This window comes from Acomys minous (assembly GCF_964271855.1).
Source record: "Acomys minous genome assembly, chromosome: 15".
In the NCBI taxonomy this organism is placed as follows: domain Eukaryota; kingdom Metazoa; phylum Chordata; class Mammalia; order Rodentia; family Muridae; genus Acomys; species Acomys minous.
In genome coordinates this window covers 25,101,910-25,120,525 of record NC_140497.1, presented here as the reverse complement: position 1 = coordinate 25,120,525, position 18,616 = coordinate 25,101,910, and the positions used below count along the sequence as shown (strand labels likewise).

At 40.7% G+C, this 18,616-nt stretch overlaps 1 protein-coding gene across 2 annotated transcripts in view; it reads left to right on the top strand.

Moving 5' to 3' along the window:
• The window catches only part of TNKS (tankyrase), a 164,185-nt gene that overhangs the window by 121,378 nt on the left and 24,191 nt on the right, over positions 1-18,616 (top strand). For both annotated transcript variants that reach the window (XM_084760366.1, XM_084760365.1), the window contains exons 9-17: positions 514-635; positions 2,284-2,375; positions 2,720-2,798; positions 7,382-7,553; positions 11,653-11,732; positions 13,261-13,406; positions 15,429-15,594; positions 17,075-17,294; positions 17,701-17,810. In XM_084760366.1, the coding sequence (XP_084616492.1) occupies positions 514-635; positions 2,284-2,375; positions 2,720-2,798; positions 7,382-7,553; positions 11,653-11,732; positions 13,261-13,406; positions 15,429-15,594; positions 17,075-17,294; positions 17,701-17,810 (1,187 nt within the window). The remainder of the gene's footprint in view (positions 1-513; positions 636-2,283; positions 2,376-2,719; positions 2,799-7,381; positions 7,554-11,652; positions 11,733-13,260; positions 13,407-15,428; positions 15,595-17,074; positions 17,295-17,700; positions 17,811-18,616) is intronic.

Genomic DNA, 18,616 nt, shown 5'->3' with positions numbered 1-18,616 from the left:
TGTCTCCTGACAGCATAGGGATCCATGTGTTGTTCCCGAGCTGTAGAGCGCTCCCGTGTGGTCACTGCTGGCTCAGCTGCTCTTCTGCGGTGAACATTTAGATAGCCTGTTCCAGAAACCGTTTCTGTATATGCTTTTCTGTGGGACTTGCCGCCAACTCTGAGAGTATGAAAGTCTCATTTCAGAGTATTTATGTTTCAAAAAATGTTTAATGTATACCTTCATTCTTTATGTTATCACAATTTTATATTACTTTTAACTGAAGTAGAGATGTATGCAAATTTAATTTTTCTGCTTAAATTTTTTTTTGGTATGTGTTGGATTCTTTGTTTTGCTTTTTGAGACAATGTGGCACAAGCTGGTCTCAGACTTGCTTTTGCAGCCAGTCTAGCCTCCAGTTTGTCATCTTCCTGCCTCAGCCTTCCAAGTGCTGAGACTACAGGTTTGCACATCATACCTTCCATAGTTGATTATAACGTATAAAACTGTTTGTCAACTGTTATTTCATTGCAGATGAATTTAAAGGCCATTCTTTACTACAAGCCGCCAGAGAGGCAGACCTGGCCAAAGTTAAAAAAACACTTGCTTTGGAAATCATTAACTTCAAGCAACCACAGTCCCACGAAACAGCACTGGTAAGATGATATTATCCATGCATCCCTTGGGTCCCACGAAAGAGCACTCGTAAGATGATGCTATACATGCACTCCTTGGGTCTGTAATAGTGGTTTAAGATTAAATACTGCTTTTCGTTTCAGAAGGCTTAAAGTGGCATTGCTCTCTGAAATGCCAGCAATTTGCATTTTAATGTTGGTCGCACTGATTTTTAACTTGGGTTGGGTCAGGGTTCTTTGTGAGTGAAGGATTGGCCTGGATATTTGCTCAGCCATGATTTAGACCTGCTTTATCTCTATGTTCACCCAAGCTTATTGTGACAAATTATTTTTGTGCTCAGTGCTGTCCTTATAATGCAAAGTATGATCTGATAGACTCTTCTCTTTGGGGTGTGCTTACTAGATAAATATTGTATGTTTTCTATAGAAAATATGGTTTCATAGATACTTGCATTATCCTTTAGAGTAATTGCATTCAAATAATGGATTATGTTCATGTGAGGGCGTGTTAGAACTGAATTTCTGACCCTGACTGTATAAATTACCTTTAAAGCTATCCTTTCTTCTTAGTACTCTCTCAGGAAGATCCACTTTTTTGTCATTAAGCACATTAAGGCATAAATGTTGGGCTGGTTAGTGTTTGCCTGTAACTTAAGGACTTAAACATAGGTGGTTCTTATCATAGACTATTTAATATGCTTCGTTTAACTTTCCGAAGCCTAACCCTGTCTCAAAAAACCAAAAACAAACACACAAACAAACAAACAAACTTTCTGAAGCCAGTGTGTCCCAGAAAGGTCATTTAGCCCATTCAGCTGAAAATACCATTAAAAAACTAACCAAACCAAATTGGGTCAACTTAAATTTAAAGCCAGCAAGCCCAGTTCAAATAGCATGAGTCTGCACAGTGCTGGGTTAGCAGGCCCAGAGTCACTGAGTGTGAGCCCCAGCACTAGAAGAACCGTGACCCACCGCTTTTAGTTACTTACTGTATTCAGTGTGGTTAGGTTTTAAAAAGATTTATTGATTTATTTATTTATTTTATGTATATGAGCACTCTATTTACGTGTACACCTGCAGTCCAGAAGAGGGCATCAGATCACATTATAGATGGTTGTGAGCCACCATGTTGTTGCTGGGTCATCTCTCCAGCACTATTTTATTTTTCAAACTGTTAATACAGTCACCTGTATAAAATGGAGCAAAATACAGAAGTTATGTAAATACAAGAATAAAAATATAAGGTTTCTGAGAATATTGGTTCCTCTAAATTTCTTCAAGGTCACATGTTCTCACCAGTGCCTAAGCAGATCAACTCTGTGAGTGTGTCAGTGGAGTTATCATGAAACGCTAACTTCTATGGCTGAAAGATCAGTGAAAAGGTGGTGGAATTAAATATATGCTTCAGTGGAATATATGCTTAGGAGTATTTATTGACTGAAAGAAAAGAAATGAAGTCTCTCCTTGCCTAACTGAGAATATAATTTTACTTGGTTTGCACTCGCGATGTGTTTAAAAGGAATATTGGCCATAGAGTAAAATACATCATTATGTCCTGATGTACTTTGAGGTGACGGTGTTCCAAATAGCTCCAGCTGCTGTTTCTTTCAGGAGTTCATGTTTAAGCAGAAGTTTCCTATTCTAAAACTGGATTTTGTTTGTGTTACAGCACTGTGCTGTGGCCTCCTTGCATCCCAAACGAAAGCAGGTGGCAGAACTGTTACTTAGGAAAGGAGCCAATGTCAACGAAAAAAACAAGGAGTAAGTATAGTTAGAAGAAAGGTGTTGAGCCCCTTTCCTCCTCCTCTTCCTCTGACTGGACATGTATGCGATCTAGTGTGTGGCCGTCCAACTCCACCACCTCTCACTGTGAAGCCCTTCTTCCCAACAACTCCCCTGGCTAGTGTCATGTCTTCTTGTTGTCATGTTTGCTTCGCCTTGGCTTCTGGGACTCCAAGGTAGAGTGGCTTGGATGAGCACATGCAGCCGAGCATGACTACACCACTAAAGAAAACAACACCCTCTGTCAGCATCCATCAGCTGCTGAGAGGAGAGCTGGTACAATAAAAGACACAACATTCTCTTCCTTTTTCTCCTTCTCACAGTTTCATGACCCCTTTGCATGTCGCGGCCGAAAGAGCTCACAATGACGTCATGGAAGTCCTGCATAAGCATGGAGCAAAGGTGAGCCCTAGCGCAGCACAGCCAGCCAGCTGCACGGAACATTGCTGTTTAGTAAACATGGTTAACAATACCTATCTTCAATAAGTGTATGAAATCTCTTCAGCTAATAAAAGCTGTTGGAACCAGGTATCACAACTAAGCAGTGACCTCAAACCCTTACATCATAATTCTTTATAAGATTAAAAGATTTGGGGGACTGGATCTGAGTTAATTCTTAGCACCCATCTTGGGGAGCTCACAGCTGCCTGTACCTGCAGCTCTGGCCTCCATGGGTACACTGCACTCATGTGCACATTCCCATACAGAGACATGCAGGCTACATTCAATTAAAAATAAAATCTTGCTGCCCGGTGGTGGCACACACCTTTAATCCTAGCTCTTGGGAGGCAGAAGCAGGTGGACCTCTGAGTTCAAGGCCAGCCTGGTCTATAGAGCTAGTTTCAGGAAGCCAGAGCTGTACAAAGAAACCCTGTCTCCAAAAACAATGTGTTTATATATGTGTGTGTGCGCACGCATGTACACATATATACATATATATATATTCTTTTTAAAAAATTAAAATGATATTTTACACCATAGTAATGAAAGTCTTCTTTCAGTTTTAATTATTCTTTCCTGCCTCTTACATTTCCCCTTACAGAAGCATGAATCATGTTCATTTTTTAAATTATTTGTTGTCACTTATAAAGCTCTAGAGTCTGTCTCAGTGGGATTCTGTAGGTCTGAGCTTCTCAGTCTTCACCAGCCATTTGTGTGCATAGTGCATTTTCCCTGTCAGCATCTTAGTTCAGCATTGAGAACATTCTGCCAGTGATACTTCCAGAGTATTATGGCCTTCCTGGCCTTCTACTACAGCCGGCAAGTTATTGGTTGCTTAAAAGGCAAAGATGTATAAGTTGTCATCAGTAGATTTCAAATGCCACATCATATGGGCCGTAGTAACAAAAATCTTTATTTAGTCCTAGCACTCAGGAGGCAGAAGCAGGTAGATTTCTGGTGAGTTTGAGTCCAGTCTGAACTACATAGTAAGCTCTAGGTAAGTCAAAAGGAGAAGAAAAAAGAAAAAAAGGGGGGTGGGGGGGAGGATCTATATTCAACTCCTAAGTGCTCATTCCTGGATCCCAGGGCAGGTGCTCATCCCACAGGGTGCTGCCCTGAGTCATTCGTGTATTGCTAAAGCTTCTCCTCTGCTACTCTTGGGCCATGTTCTCCTTGCTTGGGATTTTCTCTCTGTGATCTCTGTTTGGTTTTTTAATGACCCATGTTTCCACTGACTCTGGTAACAGTTTCTGAGTGTGTTCTTAGGATCAGGTATCTGACAGAAACCACATAAGAGAGCAAAAGTATGTTTTGCTCAGGGTTCAGAGGTTCAATCCATTTGTGGCAAGAGAGTGTGCTGAAGTAGCGGTGTCATGCCACACTGGAAGCAGAGTGGAGTTCTAACAGGAAGGTGCGAGCGCAGAGGACACACCCCTAGTGACCTGCTCCTCCAGTCAACCCATGCCTTCCACAGTTCCATCTCCTAGGAGCCTCCCAATTTTGAGTCCATCAGTGGATTAACATTCATTTAAGGTGAAGCCTTATAATCTAGTCATCTCCAGAAAAACCCTCACAGACACCCTACAAGTTTGCTCTACTAAATATTCATTACTTAGTCACTTGCTTAGTGCAGTCCAGCTCACAATCAGAATTGGCTATCATGACCTCCAAACATATGGCTTAAGGAAGTATTAACTATTGTTAGCACTGTTGAGTATGAAACGCTAAATTAAGTGTTTTCTTTTTTTGGAGGTAGTTTCACACTTTAATAAAAATAATCTCCTTAGCATTGAATGTTAAATATTTGTAGTGACCAAGGAAGTTAGGACTTAGGATTTGATCTCAAATAATTCTAGGGAGCTCTTGAGGCTGTGAAACCAAAGTATTCAGGGAGCAAAGGGAGGTGGGGGCAGGTTTGTTGCTTTGCTTGGTGGCGGTTTTGTTGTTCCTTTGCTTGTGGAAAGAGTCTAATCCTTCAGTGCAAGCCTCCCTGAGAAAGCTGTGACATTGCCTTCTAGTAAAGAGTAATCCCACAGGCTGCTCAGTGCTTAAAGTGCGTACTGCCCTTCCCGAGGCCCTGAGTTCTACTCCCATCACCCACATAAGGTGGCTTACAACTGCCTGTATCCTCGGCCCCAAGGGAATCTAACATCTCTGGCCACTGTGGGCACTTGCATACACATACTTAAAATAATGAAAATCTTTTTTTAAAAATGTAGAGAAAGCCTGTTTACTATTTTCTGTTACACATTAGTGCTTTTAGTGAGCTGTATAGACAGTCAAAAATTGTTTAGGCTCTTCTGTTTATCTCCACTGAGCGAGTGCTTTAACTCATTGGTAAATTTTTACTTCCACTTGGTTGCTGGATAAAGTACTCCATAAATAGTCTTTGGTCGATAATACTTCTCAGAATTTGAAGAAAGGATTATAATGTCCTTTCATAATTTAAAAATAAACAGTTGTTAAAACAAATGGTTTTGCATTGTATTGTTGTCTTGTACTTAGTGTCTATGAAATTTTCTAAGATATCAAAAGAACAAAGAGTAACTACCTCGTATGTATAGAATGTAGAACATAAAATTTCAGCCATAACCAACTCATCAGTTTCCAGTGTTTTCAGTCAACCCTCACCAAATAGAACTTTGTAAACTAAATTTTAAAAATTCCTGTCACAAGTTAGTTCTGAGAATCATTGATACATTGTAAATTTTGATTCATTGTTCAGACATGAAGTTCCCCAGAGTGACTGGGCATGTGACTGAGCCGTTTTCCCCAACACTCAGTTCTACCATCCTTACTTTCAGAAGATGCAATGTGTTCTTTGTATTCTGTTGATTTCCTCCAACACTGGAGGTGAAGCCGGCTAGTCTTGGATTTACAGAAAACCTTTACATCCTTCTCTCTTGCCCATAACATTTCTTTGCTGGTGGATTTGGCTTTATTTAAAGGGCTAGCATCAATAATTTGAGAGAGCTTAAGTTGGTAAAATCTGTTTTAGAATAGCTCTCAGACCATATTTCCATGATGTAACAAGCTAAATTGGAGTTCATTGTTAGCATTCATTTTTACAGCTGTATAATTATGTCTCATCTAATTTCCAGAAAAGTGTGAATAATTAGAATGTTTGTGGTTCTGGGTATATTCTTCTAAAATGAAGTAACATTCATACAAAAACTCCAGTTTGCCATCTTGTGTTTTCCACAAGTAAATACTTACAGCAGTGCTTTTGTTATTATGTACAAAGTCATTTTTTTCTTCTGGAAAATACAATAGAATTTAAATTGTGACACCATTTCACGGTGAGTTTTGTGAAGAACATAAGAATTTAAATGAACCTTTATCTGGACAACTGCCACAGCTTTGCCAGTAATGATGAAGGACTGGAAACAGAGACTAATTCTCTGCAATCCTGACCTTCTGGTGTGGGAGGAGCAGAAATGTTTTGAACACCTAGCCCATTCTGAGCTTTTACTATCTTTCCCTTACTATGGCCTTTCAAGAAGACAGCCCATATTTCTAACAGTAATTGAGCTTGGTGAAAAGTTATCCCAGTGGTGTAGTCGGGGTTAAGAGCTGAATCGGGCAGATGCTCAGCCAGGGAGGAGGTCGTTGAGGCCTCAGGAGGTGAGGAGGTCCTGGAGAAGGCAGCAGGTGCTGTTGGGAATAGACTCTGATCTGTCTGGGGAGCGGGTACTTATGGAACACTCGAACATAACAGACTAGTTAGATTTGACCAAATTATGGACATGACCCAGAAGCTGAACATGTAGTCAGTGTAATTAGCTAAATTACTGTTTCCCATATACACTCTTCAAGGTTTGAAAATGGAACATTGAATCCTCAAGGCAGCTCTGTTTATAATTAAGGTATCTGTTGCAGATGTACATCCATGACCTGAAAACAGGAAATCTGAAATGCTTCAGAATCAAAACTCTGGAATTATCAACATCATACAGTTAGAAAATTCCATACCTGAACTCAAGTAATGCGCCACAGGCACACAAAATGGTTCCCTTCAGCTTGTGTGTACAAAGAATATATGAAACATGTGGGTCCTTTTCCCAAGATATTTCACTATGTACAGATACTCTCAAACACAAAAGAGTTTTAAATCTGGATATTCAACAAGAATGTAAGGCATTTCCTAAAGTGAGAAGAAAATGTAATGAACTACATTGATAGTCTTTGCATGTGTGTCTGTTGTCTGAGCATGACCAGGACTGTTCATTCTGAGATGGTTACCTCTAGTGTGACAAGCAGTGAACGCCAGGTGAGAGTATCTGCCCTCAGACACTTTGTTTTTCTTTCTTTCTTTCTTTTCTTTTTTTGAGTGGAGTAGCAGAAAGATGGTTATTCAAGAAAATTAAGGATAGTTTTGGGTTTCCCTTTCCCCAAGACTCACTATTTCTTCATACAACACCAGTGAGCAATATTTAGACTATCAATGACATTTTCCAAGAAAGTTTCACAGTTGACTCTTGAGCATATTGTGCTACAATGTGAAAGAATGCCCAATTTCACATGGACACTTGATGTTTTTTCAGATGAATGCACTGGACAGTCTTGGTCAGACTGCTTTGCACAGAGCCGCCTTAGCGGGCCACCTGCAGACCTGCCGCCTTCTGCTGAGCTACGGCTCTGACCCGTCCGTCATCTCCCTGCAAGGCTTCACAGCAGCACAGATGGGGAATGAAGCAGTGCAGCAGATTCTGAGTGGTGAGCGTCACGCCTGCCTTCCTCTTCCCCACGCCCTCTCCCACAGACAGTGTCGCCTGTTGGAAGCAGCTTCTTGGGCTCTCTTCTCGACCTGCATGCGTGTTTTTCACCTTTCCTTGCTTAAAGTTAAACCCATGGTCTCCCCATCTGTTTTGTGAAGGAGATGCGGAGCTGTCAGGAGGCAATCTATACCATATTTAGGTTGGTTGGTTGCTTGAAATTGAAAATGGCACAGGACACAAGTTAGAACTATACAATTTATAGCTATACAATTTATCTAATGGAGAAAAATTAAATTTCTATAGTAATGCCTTTAATCTTATACGTATGGTATGTAGTCTGACCTACTTCTTGTCATTCTTAACTATTCTGAAATTATCTTGGATTTTTCTGATTTAAACATAATTATCAATTTTTGGACATTATCCCAGCGAATGCCTACTAAGTGTGAGATATTTTATTTAGTTTGTTGACAAAGATCAGACACAAAACTGATAGTAAAATAAACAACTTCCAAACTTCCAAAACTAGAAGTAACAGCCTTCTGAAAACCTAGGAACTAGATATGCCAGAATTTCAATTCTTTCTTTCTCACTCTTTGGCCTTTGTCTGGGTTCTCTTACTGTAGCCAGACAGAAGATGAAAGAGTAACGTAGAACCTTCTGGAAACCAGCACTCTGCTGCCTGTGAGCAGTGCACCCAAGCCCTGTAGGCACAGTACCCCTCTATAACAGTTATCTTATGGCACCCTCTACCCAGAAGTAAAATTCTTTTTTTTTTTTTTTTAATTTATTTATTTTGGGCCAGGGGTGGTGGCACACACCTTTAATCCCAGCACTTGGAAGGCGGATTGATGTGAGTTCACGGCCAGTCTGGTCTACAAAGTGAGTCCAGGACAGCCAAGGCTATTAACACTTAGAAACTCTGTCTTGAACTCCCCCACCCCCCTAAAAAAAAAGGTTTATTTTATGTATATGAGTGCTCTGTTTCCATGCATACCAGAAGAGGGAATCAGATTCCATTACCGATAGTTGTGAGCCACCATGTGGTTGCTGGAAATTGAGCTCAGGACCTCAGAAATAGCAGCTGAGCCATCTCTCCAGCCCAAGTAAAATTCTTAAGATTATCTGATACAAGATCTGACTATGAGGAGGGAAATGGTAGTAAATTCCAGCAAAGCTTGCAGTTGTTATGATAGCTTGGATATGGCAGGCAATGCAGGGGGACCAGAATTGACCACAGACATTTTAGGGCTAAGAAATTCAGCCCACTTGAGAAGCACAGAATCTTAGTGGTTGCTGTGTTGATGCCACCTGAGGAAAGCAGTCTCAAGAAACAAGCGTGTAACCTTGAGAACTTGGGTAAGGATTTCCTTCCCGCCGTTCGTTCATTCTTACGTGCCAGTCGTTCTGCTTCAGGCTTCAGTTGCTGACGGAGATGAGGAATACAACTGATAGGAAAAGAGGCGCTGACCTCCTAACTCCGCAGACTGGAAGTCACAGCCTACGGAAACCTTAGGAACTAATGCGCAGGGATTTCAGTATGGCTGCTCTTCTTCCTCACCTGTGCTTTTCCACCAGTCTTCACTACCAGATGTGGCTAGGGTTTAAAGCTTGAGTATTGAACCCCTGCCTTGTGCAGAGCAGGGGGCAGTGGCTGCAGGAAGATGAGATACTGCTCCCCAACTAGGAAACAGCTCTTTCAAGAAATTGTAATCATTTTGTAAATTGGAGTTTTTATCCGTTTGTACTTTTTACTGGGAATGATGCACTACTGAATTTTACTTTCTGTGAGTTATAACCATAAATAAACAAACATATAGCTACTGCATCAATTTCTCACAGTATGTACATAAATTTTAACAGTGGTTAACAAAATGGGGATGAAGCATCAAATAAATCCAACAAATTGGATCCATTTAATACCTTTAAAATGCCTTCTAAGTAAATGCATTTCAAATATATGACTTCTGGGGGAAATGGAATTGAATACAAAATCATAAATAAAAAGTTTCGGTTAGTTTTATAATTCTACTCTAAAATTGGTTTGTGATTGAGTAGTTAATCAAATGCTTAGTTTAGTAAATGGATGGACTCAGTTTGTCGTATTCACTGTTGATCAGAAAGATAATACTAACAATAGAGCTGACTGAGATATAGGGCCTTTTAGAAACCATGAAAAAATTACTATTTTTATCAGAATTACTTCATTCTTGGAAGAGGACACTGAGTGTTCTTTTATATTAATATTCCTACATTCTCTTTTTGCTTTTTAATCTTGAGACAGGGTCTGACTATGTTGCCCATGTTAGTCATGAGCTCACTCTGTAATGTAGACAAGCCTAGGATTTGTAATATTCCTGCCTCACGTACTTCCATAGCTGGGATTTGCCTGCCAAGCCTCACTGTATTATTTCTAAAGATAAATTTGTTCTAAACCTGTTTTAGATTTATACAGATGCAAAACTCCATGGCTGCTATCATCAGTCAGCATGTTTAACTTTTACCCTTTGACCTTTCTGTATGTAGTTCTTCTGGTTTGTCCACTAGATAATTTGCTTGATGAGAAAACGACACCTCCCTAGTCATTCCCTGTCAGCGTGGTGTGCTGACAGCCTGAGCACACAAAGGAGGTCTCACTGGGTTGTCTCTGTCGCTGGAATCCCTCTCATAGAGACATGGCAGTGTGTTGCAGAACACCCTCACACCTGTAAGTGCAGCAGTCAGGACACAGTCGCTGTGAGAGTGGAGACTAGTGACCAGAAGTCAGCCCGTACAGGCAGCCAGCGAGTTAGGGTTCGACACACTGCTTCTGATAGGAAGTAGCCCAGAAATCAACTCGGCAAATACTTTTTGAACCGCTGTTTTTATAAAAAGGAAATACAGAGGAGCAAGGATCAGATCCCTGTCCTCAACAGCTCCACAGACTAACGCATGGTATAACACCTTCTCCAAAGAGGAATCGTTTTAAAATATGCTTCACTGTTTGAGATAGTCTTTTTTTTTCCTCCTTAGGTTTTGTGTTTTATCTACTTTAATCTTAGTATTTTATCTGCTAAGTATTATTAATATGATCAAATAGTTTGTCTTCTACTGAAGAATTCTTATAACCTGTCTATAAAAGTCAACCTTCTGAACAAAGCACTGTAGAAAAATAAAGTATTTCTTCTAAAATCTAACGCCTTTCATAGCATCACTTGATCTTCCCACTTGGACCATGAACTCAGTGTCTCTGATCACAGTGTAATGTAATCTTAAACATGAAAGAGACTTTGAAGGAAACCAGAGCTCGCTCTTGAAATGCAAAACCTAAGGCATTTGCCTGACAAGATTGTGTGGTGGTAAAAGGTGCCTGCTGAGCAAGACTGACAGCTGAGTTGTTGAGTCTCCAGAGCCACGCTGGAAGGAGAGACCTGACTCCTGGAAGCCAGTCTCGGGCCCCCATCTGCACGCCGTGCCACATGCACCTGGCCTCCAATAGCAGTAAATAAAAATATCAAAAATCTGGAGTATCCTCCAAAGTCCGCATGGAGCCCGGGCGCATTCCTTTCTGTGCTGGTGTGTGCATTCTGAAGGCTGTTTCATGTGAGCATGTTGAGTCTTTTCTCTTTAAATGACCAGTGTTGAATAAGTTCTTTTCATATTTATATTTGATTAATTAAAATACCTGACTTACAGGCATCTAAATGTAACAGCCCAACTTGATGCGTTCCATTTAGCATTGTTATCATTTCTCCCAGTTGTACAGGCATTTGGAAAAGTGTGGAGATAGTTTCGTTCTCCTGGTCCCAGCTTTCCTCATTCCCCTTTGAAACAGTCTTTAACCAGAGCATATGGGATATTAAATATTCCTCTGTGTTATAATGTATTTAAATTTGACTTCAATCAAATGTAAATTGAAGTAAAAAGTACTCATCTCGGTAAAATTTGGGAAGTTATATAGTCATTATATCACAGTAATAGCCAAAATAAATAGTAAAAAAAAAAAAAGATCATATCACAGTAATGTCCAATGCCTTCATCTCTTCTCCCTCACCAAGTCCTTCCATGACTTCCTACAATACCCCAAGGCCAACAGTAACCTTGCCTTTCTTCTACAGAGAGTACTCCTATCCGCACTTCTGATGTGGACTATCGGCTCTTGGAGGCATCGAAAGCTGGTGACCTGGACACTGTGAAGGTAAATTAGCACCTTTGCTGTAACTGTTGGACTCTTGCTACCCAAAACTACTCAAAAGCAGTCTCTCTCTCTCTCTCTCTCTCTCTCTCTTTCTCTCTCTCTCTCTTTCTCTCTCTCTCAGAATGATTTTAAATGGGCAGAGTACACTACTAAGATTTTCCCAGTATGTCTCTTATAACACCTAAACTATAAAAAAAAGAAACATATTTTTATTACATGTAAAATAATAAAATATACTTTGTGTGTATGTGTATGCAGCTCCCCTTCCTCCTGCCATGGTGCATGTGTGAAAGTCAAAGGACAACTTTCTGGAGTTAGTTTTCTCTACCACATAGAACCTGGGACTTGAATTCAAGCTGTTAGGCTTGGTGGCAAGTACTTTTGTCCCATGAGCCATCTTACTGTTCCAGAATACAAATTTTAATTTCATCTGTTTGTACGCAAGTAGGAAATATGTGCTTTCAAGTTCCTAAACAGTGCATTCACAATAAAGGAAAATTTCATTTTTGACAGTAGAGTGTAAATGTTGGGTGATTTTTTTTTTCCCCTCAAATGCTAAGAGTTATTAAAAGTTAGCTGGTTTGTGGTAGCTCATGCCTTTTGTCTCCTTGGAAAGCTACAGCATGAGGATTGCTGTGAGTTCTGGGATAGCCTGCACTATAAGAGTGATGCTCACCGGGCGCGGTGGTACACACCTTTAATCCCAGCACTCAGGAGACAGAGCAGGTGGATCGCTGTGAGTTCGAGGCTAGCCTGGTCTACAAAGTGAGTCTAGGACAGCCAAGGCTACACACAGAGAAACCCTGTCTCGAAAAACAAACAAACAAACAAACAAACAAACAAAAAAGGGCTGGAGAGATGGCTCAGCCTTTACAGGCTAGGCTCACAACCAAAAACATAAGAGTGATGTTCTACCTCTCCCCCCGCCCCTCCTTCTAGCCTCTCTGTATAGTTTAAGTTTGAAAAACAGGATATATAGTTGCTCTGACATTAGCAAGAAGTGAATAGAATCAAGAACTTGAGAACTAAAAAGCAAATGTTTCTTAAGGAACAGGAACTCTCTTTAGCTCCCTATAGTCAACTTTTGCTCTGATTTGAGCAAAGAACAGCTGAGCCACCACAGGATGATCTGTGATGAGCAGTCTACATAAGGGAGGCGGATGGGCACAGTGAGACGGGATTGGGCTAGGGCATGCCACAAAGATTAAATTCTTCCATACACTTAAGTGGATTTGTGTGGATTCTCTTTAGGGGTTTTGTGAAACAGTGTGTGGCCCAGACTGTCCTCAAACCCACTATGTTACCCACACTGGCCCCAGTTGGAGATCCTCTTCCCTCGGCCTCCCAGCTCTGGGGTTTTCCAGTGTGTGTCACCATGTCTGGATATGGTCTGATTGCTAAACAGCTCGTCCTGGAGCACACTGACTGCGCAGTTGTCGTGATCTAAAGTGTGCCACAGCCTTAGAGAAGAGTCTGTGAGTGGTTAATGGTGTTGTCTCTGCCTCTGTCTTTCTGTACACCACAAAAGCAACTCTGCAGCCCGCAGAATGTGAATTGCAGAGACCTGGAGGGCCGGCATTCCACACCTCTGCACTTTGCTGCAGGCTATAACCGCGTGTCTGTTGTGGAGTACCTTCTGCACCACGGAGCTGATGTCCATGCCAAAGACAAAGGGTATGTGTCCAACTCTCTTCATACTTTATGTATTTCTGGTATAAAATTATATGATATACAGAACATAACTGCTTTCCTTAAAACAAAAAGTTTGCAAATGGCATACCACTTTTTAAAACGATGTTTTTACTGTTATAGATGTTTTTCTCATTAAAATAATATACATTTCATTTAAATTGTAATTTAAACAAACATACAGTACAGAAAGTGAAGATTCTTTCATCCCACACACTAAATACAGAATATGAGCATTTTGTATGTAATTCTTCAGCTACACCTTTGGTTGTGTATGCCAACTGTCAATCACTTGGATTGTGAGCCTGTCACCTGGCACCTCTGAATTTGCACTGTGCATATGTGAGGGTGCCAATCCAGTCTGCTTTGGACGTTACCTGTTCTCACCCAGTAGGAGATACAGGCTGTCTTCTGGTTTGGTGCATCCTTCTCATGCCTGTGTGAAGATTTCATTTTATTTATGAATATTTTCATGTAATTTGTAATTTACTGTTCATCCTCTCATATTTTTTACTATTAAAAATAGATGCAGTGGTGCAGCTTCTATGACTCGTTTTAATACCAGCATATTTCATCATAAAACCTTCATTTTAGAGACACTAATCTCTAACTAGAACAGCTCTGGGAATCTTGTTTATGCATATCCTAAGTCAGCTTATGCTGATCCTTCAGAGCACTGATCTTGAGAAGGTGGTTTTTTTGTTTGTTTGTTTGTTTTGTGTGTGTGTTTTTTGTTTTTTGTTTTTGTTTTTGTTTTGTTTTTGTGCTGCCTTTTAGAATGTCACCTGCTTTCTATGAGAATGGAGTCGTGTGAGTTTGCTCAGATGAGGGCACTAGATTTTCTTAGATGAGAGTAGAATTTATAGTTGACATATTTATTTTCCTTGGTGAATTCTCTTCTTCTTTTTAGGGAGAGTGGAGATAGTTTGGTCTTTCTGTGTACTTCTGACTATCCTGAAACTTGCTATGTAGACCAGGATGGCCCCAGCCTAATACAGATCTTCCTGCTTCTGCCTCCTGAATGCTGGGATTAAAGGCATGCACTACTATGCCCAGTGTGAATTCTCTTTTGAAATTACTTGAGTTTTCATTGCTTTGTACCTCAATATTTAAATTATCCAGAGAAACCACGGTTGAATCATTATGAACTTAAAAATGTCTAAACCAAATGATGAAATTTGCCAAATGAATAAGTAGAATGTTTTGTATATTTTATGTATTACATATTACATTATTTATATTGCGTGTCATATAGGTAAGCTAGCAATTTTCATTAGTAAAATCCAGATCAAAGAAAATCTGAGAAAGCATAAGAAGCAGTTGGTTAGTTATTCATGCTAGTACTTTGTAGTGTACAGAGCCTTACACTCCAGGGTAACAGGAAGATCTGAAATGATTGTGTTAAGCAGGCCTGGTGTCTGCTTGGTTTATAGAATATTTTAAGAATGCCTATATTAAAATAGAAAAGGCTGGTTTTGTGTGAGTGTGTGTGTATGTATGTGTGTGTGCGCGCGTGTACTCATGTGTACTTTAAGACTAATGATGGCTGTGGTAGAAGAAGGCTTTATGTTGAAAGGGTTTTGTAGTTACTAATGCTTGAGGTGGTGAGGAGGCTTAGCAGGTGGTGGCCTTTGCCATTGAAGCCTGTGGCCTCAGCTTGATCCCTAGAGCATGCGTAAAGGTGAAAGGAGAGCACTGAATTCACAGGCTTGCCCTGCGACGGCCCCATGTGCATCATGACACACAGGCCGACGTACAATAACTAATAAAAAGTATTAATCTCTGCTTAGAAGCAGGGGCTCGTTTCTTAAAGACCAAAGAGGAGGAGGAAGATGTGAGGCAGAGTCTCACGTACCTGTGCTGGGTTGACATTCCCTCTGTAGTTGAAGATGACCTTTAATTCCTGCCTTTACCTCCCCAGTACTAAGATTAGAGGCATGTATCACCATTGTAAGAATTATTTTATCTGAAAGATTTGTTTTGTGACTGTAATTCTCTTTTGTTTAGTGGCTTGGTTCCCCTTCATAACGCCTGCTCCTATGGACACTACGAGGTGGCTGAGCTCCTGGTGAGGCACGGAGCTTCTGTCAATGTGGCAGACTTGTGGAAATTTACTCCTCTCCATGAAGCAGCAGCCAAGGGGAAATACGAAATCTGCAAGCTTCTCCTGAAAGTATGTAGACATGAGCGGTGACCTGGATTCAGTTACTGCTTGAAAGTAGTGTGGTAATCTATTGTCTTTGGTTAGTGCCTGACACGTCTTGCTGAATAGACTCAATGGAGGCAATTTTATCAAAGAAGGTTCTAGGGAGAGTTGGTTTAATTTATATGGCTTACATGTAGCAATAATATTAGAGGAAAAATGACCCTTAGTTGCTCTTTGTGGTACAGTTACTATTGCTACCATCATAACTAATTAATAATACTATTAACTCATTCCTTATTAAATATCACAAACATGATATCTGTGTTAAGGAGCTGGAGATGTGGCTCAGCGGCTAAGAGCTCTTCCAGAGGTCCTAAGTTTAATTCCTGACAACCACATGGTGGCTCAAAACCATCTGTAATGTTATCTAATGCCCTCTTCTGGCATGCAAATAGAGCACTCATAAACATAAAATAAATAAAATCTTTTTTAAAAAATAAAGAGAGAGATCAATTGTGTGGCTTCTCATCTTTTCTTAACCCGAGAAAAAATATTCTTGTTATATGTAAGTACAGTTTATACTTTTATCTGATACCATAAATATATGTAGCAAATATTACCACTAGTTTTTTTTAATAGCACCTATATAGGTCATTATGAATCCATTGTCTAACCTGAATATTGGGCTTTGTTTGTTTGTCCATTTTTTAAGAGACAGCCTCACTATGTAGCCTTGGCTGGCCTGGAAACTCAGAGATCTGTCTGACTCTGCCCCCAAGTGCTAGGCTTAAAGGTGTGTGCCACCACACCTGGCCAGCTTGGATTATTCTTAATTTCCACAGGAGCTGTCTGTATCAGGTTTATAGTAAAAATTCTTGGCCCACAGGTGTAGATAACTTAAGCCAAGGTATTTTTCTAAAACACATTTACACTTCACGAAATATATTTTTAAACTATGAGACTGTTTTTAAACTGATGCCATTTAGAATTCAGTGAGGTTTTTTTAATACCTGTGAATATTCCTTTTTCATTTGTCATGATGCTGCCTAAATATGTCTGTGCAATTTGAGTTGGAGCTATAATTCAGTGGTGAAATGCTTAACCTACCTACCAAGTGTGAGGACCTAGTTTTAGTGCTAAAATGTGTGTGTGTGTGTGTGTGTGTGTGTGTGTGTGTGTGTGTGTGTGTGTGTAGAGATATGTAGATGTGTACTGCAACTGAAGTCTGGCCAAAATTAATATCTAGATAATTATTTTTATTTTTTAAAAAAGAGAGATTATCAAAGACAACTTCAAATCTTAGGAAAAGTTTGTCACAAAAAAGCAAAAGATGCTCAGTATCCTCCGAGTCGCAAAATAAAGCAGAATTTAGATTCCTGTTTTCAAAGTGCATGTAGGATAGATTTCTTTCCAGAGAAAGGAAGGTGTAGAGAGTAACTTGAGTAAATAGTGTGTATGTGCTTGCCCACTTGGAAACACGCGTGCATCTTCGGTTCTGTTGTTACAGCATGGAGCAGATCCAACTAAGAAGAACCGAGATGGAAATACACCTCTAGATCTGGTCAAAGAGGGAGACACAGACATTCAGGACCTACTGAGGGGGGACGCTGCCCTGTTGGATGCTGCAAAGAAGGGCTGCCTTGCCAGAGTGCAGAAGCTCTGTACGCCAGAGAACATCAACTGCAGAGATACCCAGGGCAGAAATTCAACTCCTCTCCACCTGGCAGGTAAGCATCACTGTCACCTCATTGTCCTTTTAATACTCTGTTAAACACTATTCAACTGTGTGCCCGATGTTTAGCCACCTGGCTTGAAAGGTGAAAGAGGGTTAGTGAGATAGCCCAACAGGTAAAGGCACTTGCCACCAAGCTTCACGGCCTGAGTTCAATTCCTTGAACTCACATGGTCACCAGAGAGGATCAAACCCTCTGGATTGTCCTGAGGCCTCCTGCAGCGTCTGTGAAAGAAGCTGCCATGTGTTGTGCACTTAGGTAAAGACTCAGTTGTATGAAGATAGTATTAGCTTTTGAAGAAAAATAATTAAAATCGTAAATTTTTCTGGTCTTTATTTATATGTGTGTGAGAGTTGTGTTTATTTCTCCTGCCCTGACATGTCCCCTTTTCTCTTAACAGCAGGCTACAATAACCTGGAAGTAGCTGAATACCTTCTAGAGCACGGTGCTGATGTCAACGCCCAGGACAAAGGAGGTTTGATTCCGCTTCACAATGCAGCATCTTACGGGGTGAGCATGTAACAGAGGCATCTGGACGCCTTCCCTGGCGGTTAGCGCTGTACTGTCATGTGCTGAACAACAGATTCCTAACCAACAGCAATGAGTACAGTTCAACCATCTATACACATTTTGTCACACCTCCCCATGTAGCTAGTGGCTTTCTGATGAGCTTGCTGTCAGGTCTTTGCACATCATCTGACACAATAATGAGTGTATAATGAGCCATATACAGATCTCACCTCTCCTTAGATAGATTTTAGAAACTATGAAAGCCCGGAGCCTCCTAAGTAGGTATGGAACTGTAGCTGCTTACACTTCTCTTTAGAATCTTCAGATTCTAGAGATAGCCAAGTGGTTAAGCAATTTGTACAGCGTTTAATAGCACTCAGCCGAGGGAATAAACTGCCACGTGAAAGTACAGAGCCTTCTTTCCAGGCATTATAGCTGTGCTCAACAGGAAGAGGGTGGTTCTGGGGTGCCCTGGTGCCATTTGTCAGAACCAGCAGTAACCAAGGTCCTCAGGCCTGGTGCTTTGCCGTAGAAGAGTCAGACATGAAGACCGTTCCTGTGCGTCTCTGCTTCTGCACACAGCCCTCTCTGACGACTACACAGTTCCCAGATAGTAGTTCCTGTGCACTGGGTTCGTGGGGGATGGAGTGACTCCCACTGTCCCCTTTCATACAAACCTGCTTTGTAGGTGTCCACAGTTCCTGCTTCCCTTCTCTGGCTGCAGATGAGAAAATATAGAGTGTTTCCCTACTGTCTTTCACTGTTACAGCATGTCATCAGACTCTCTGATCTGTAACTTTAAAAAG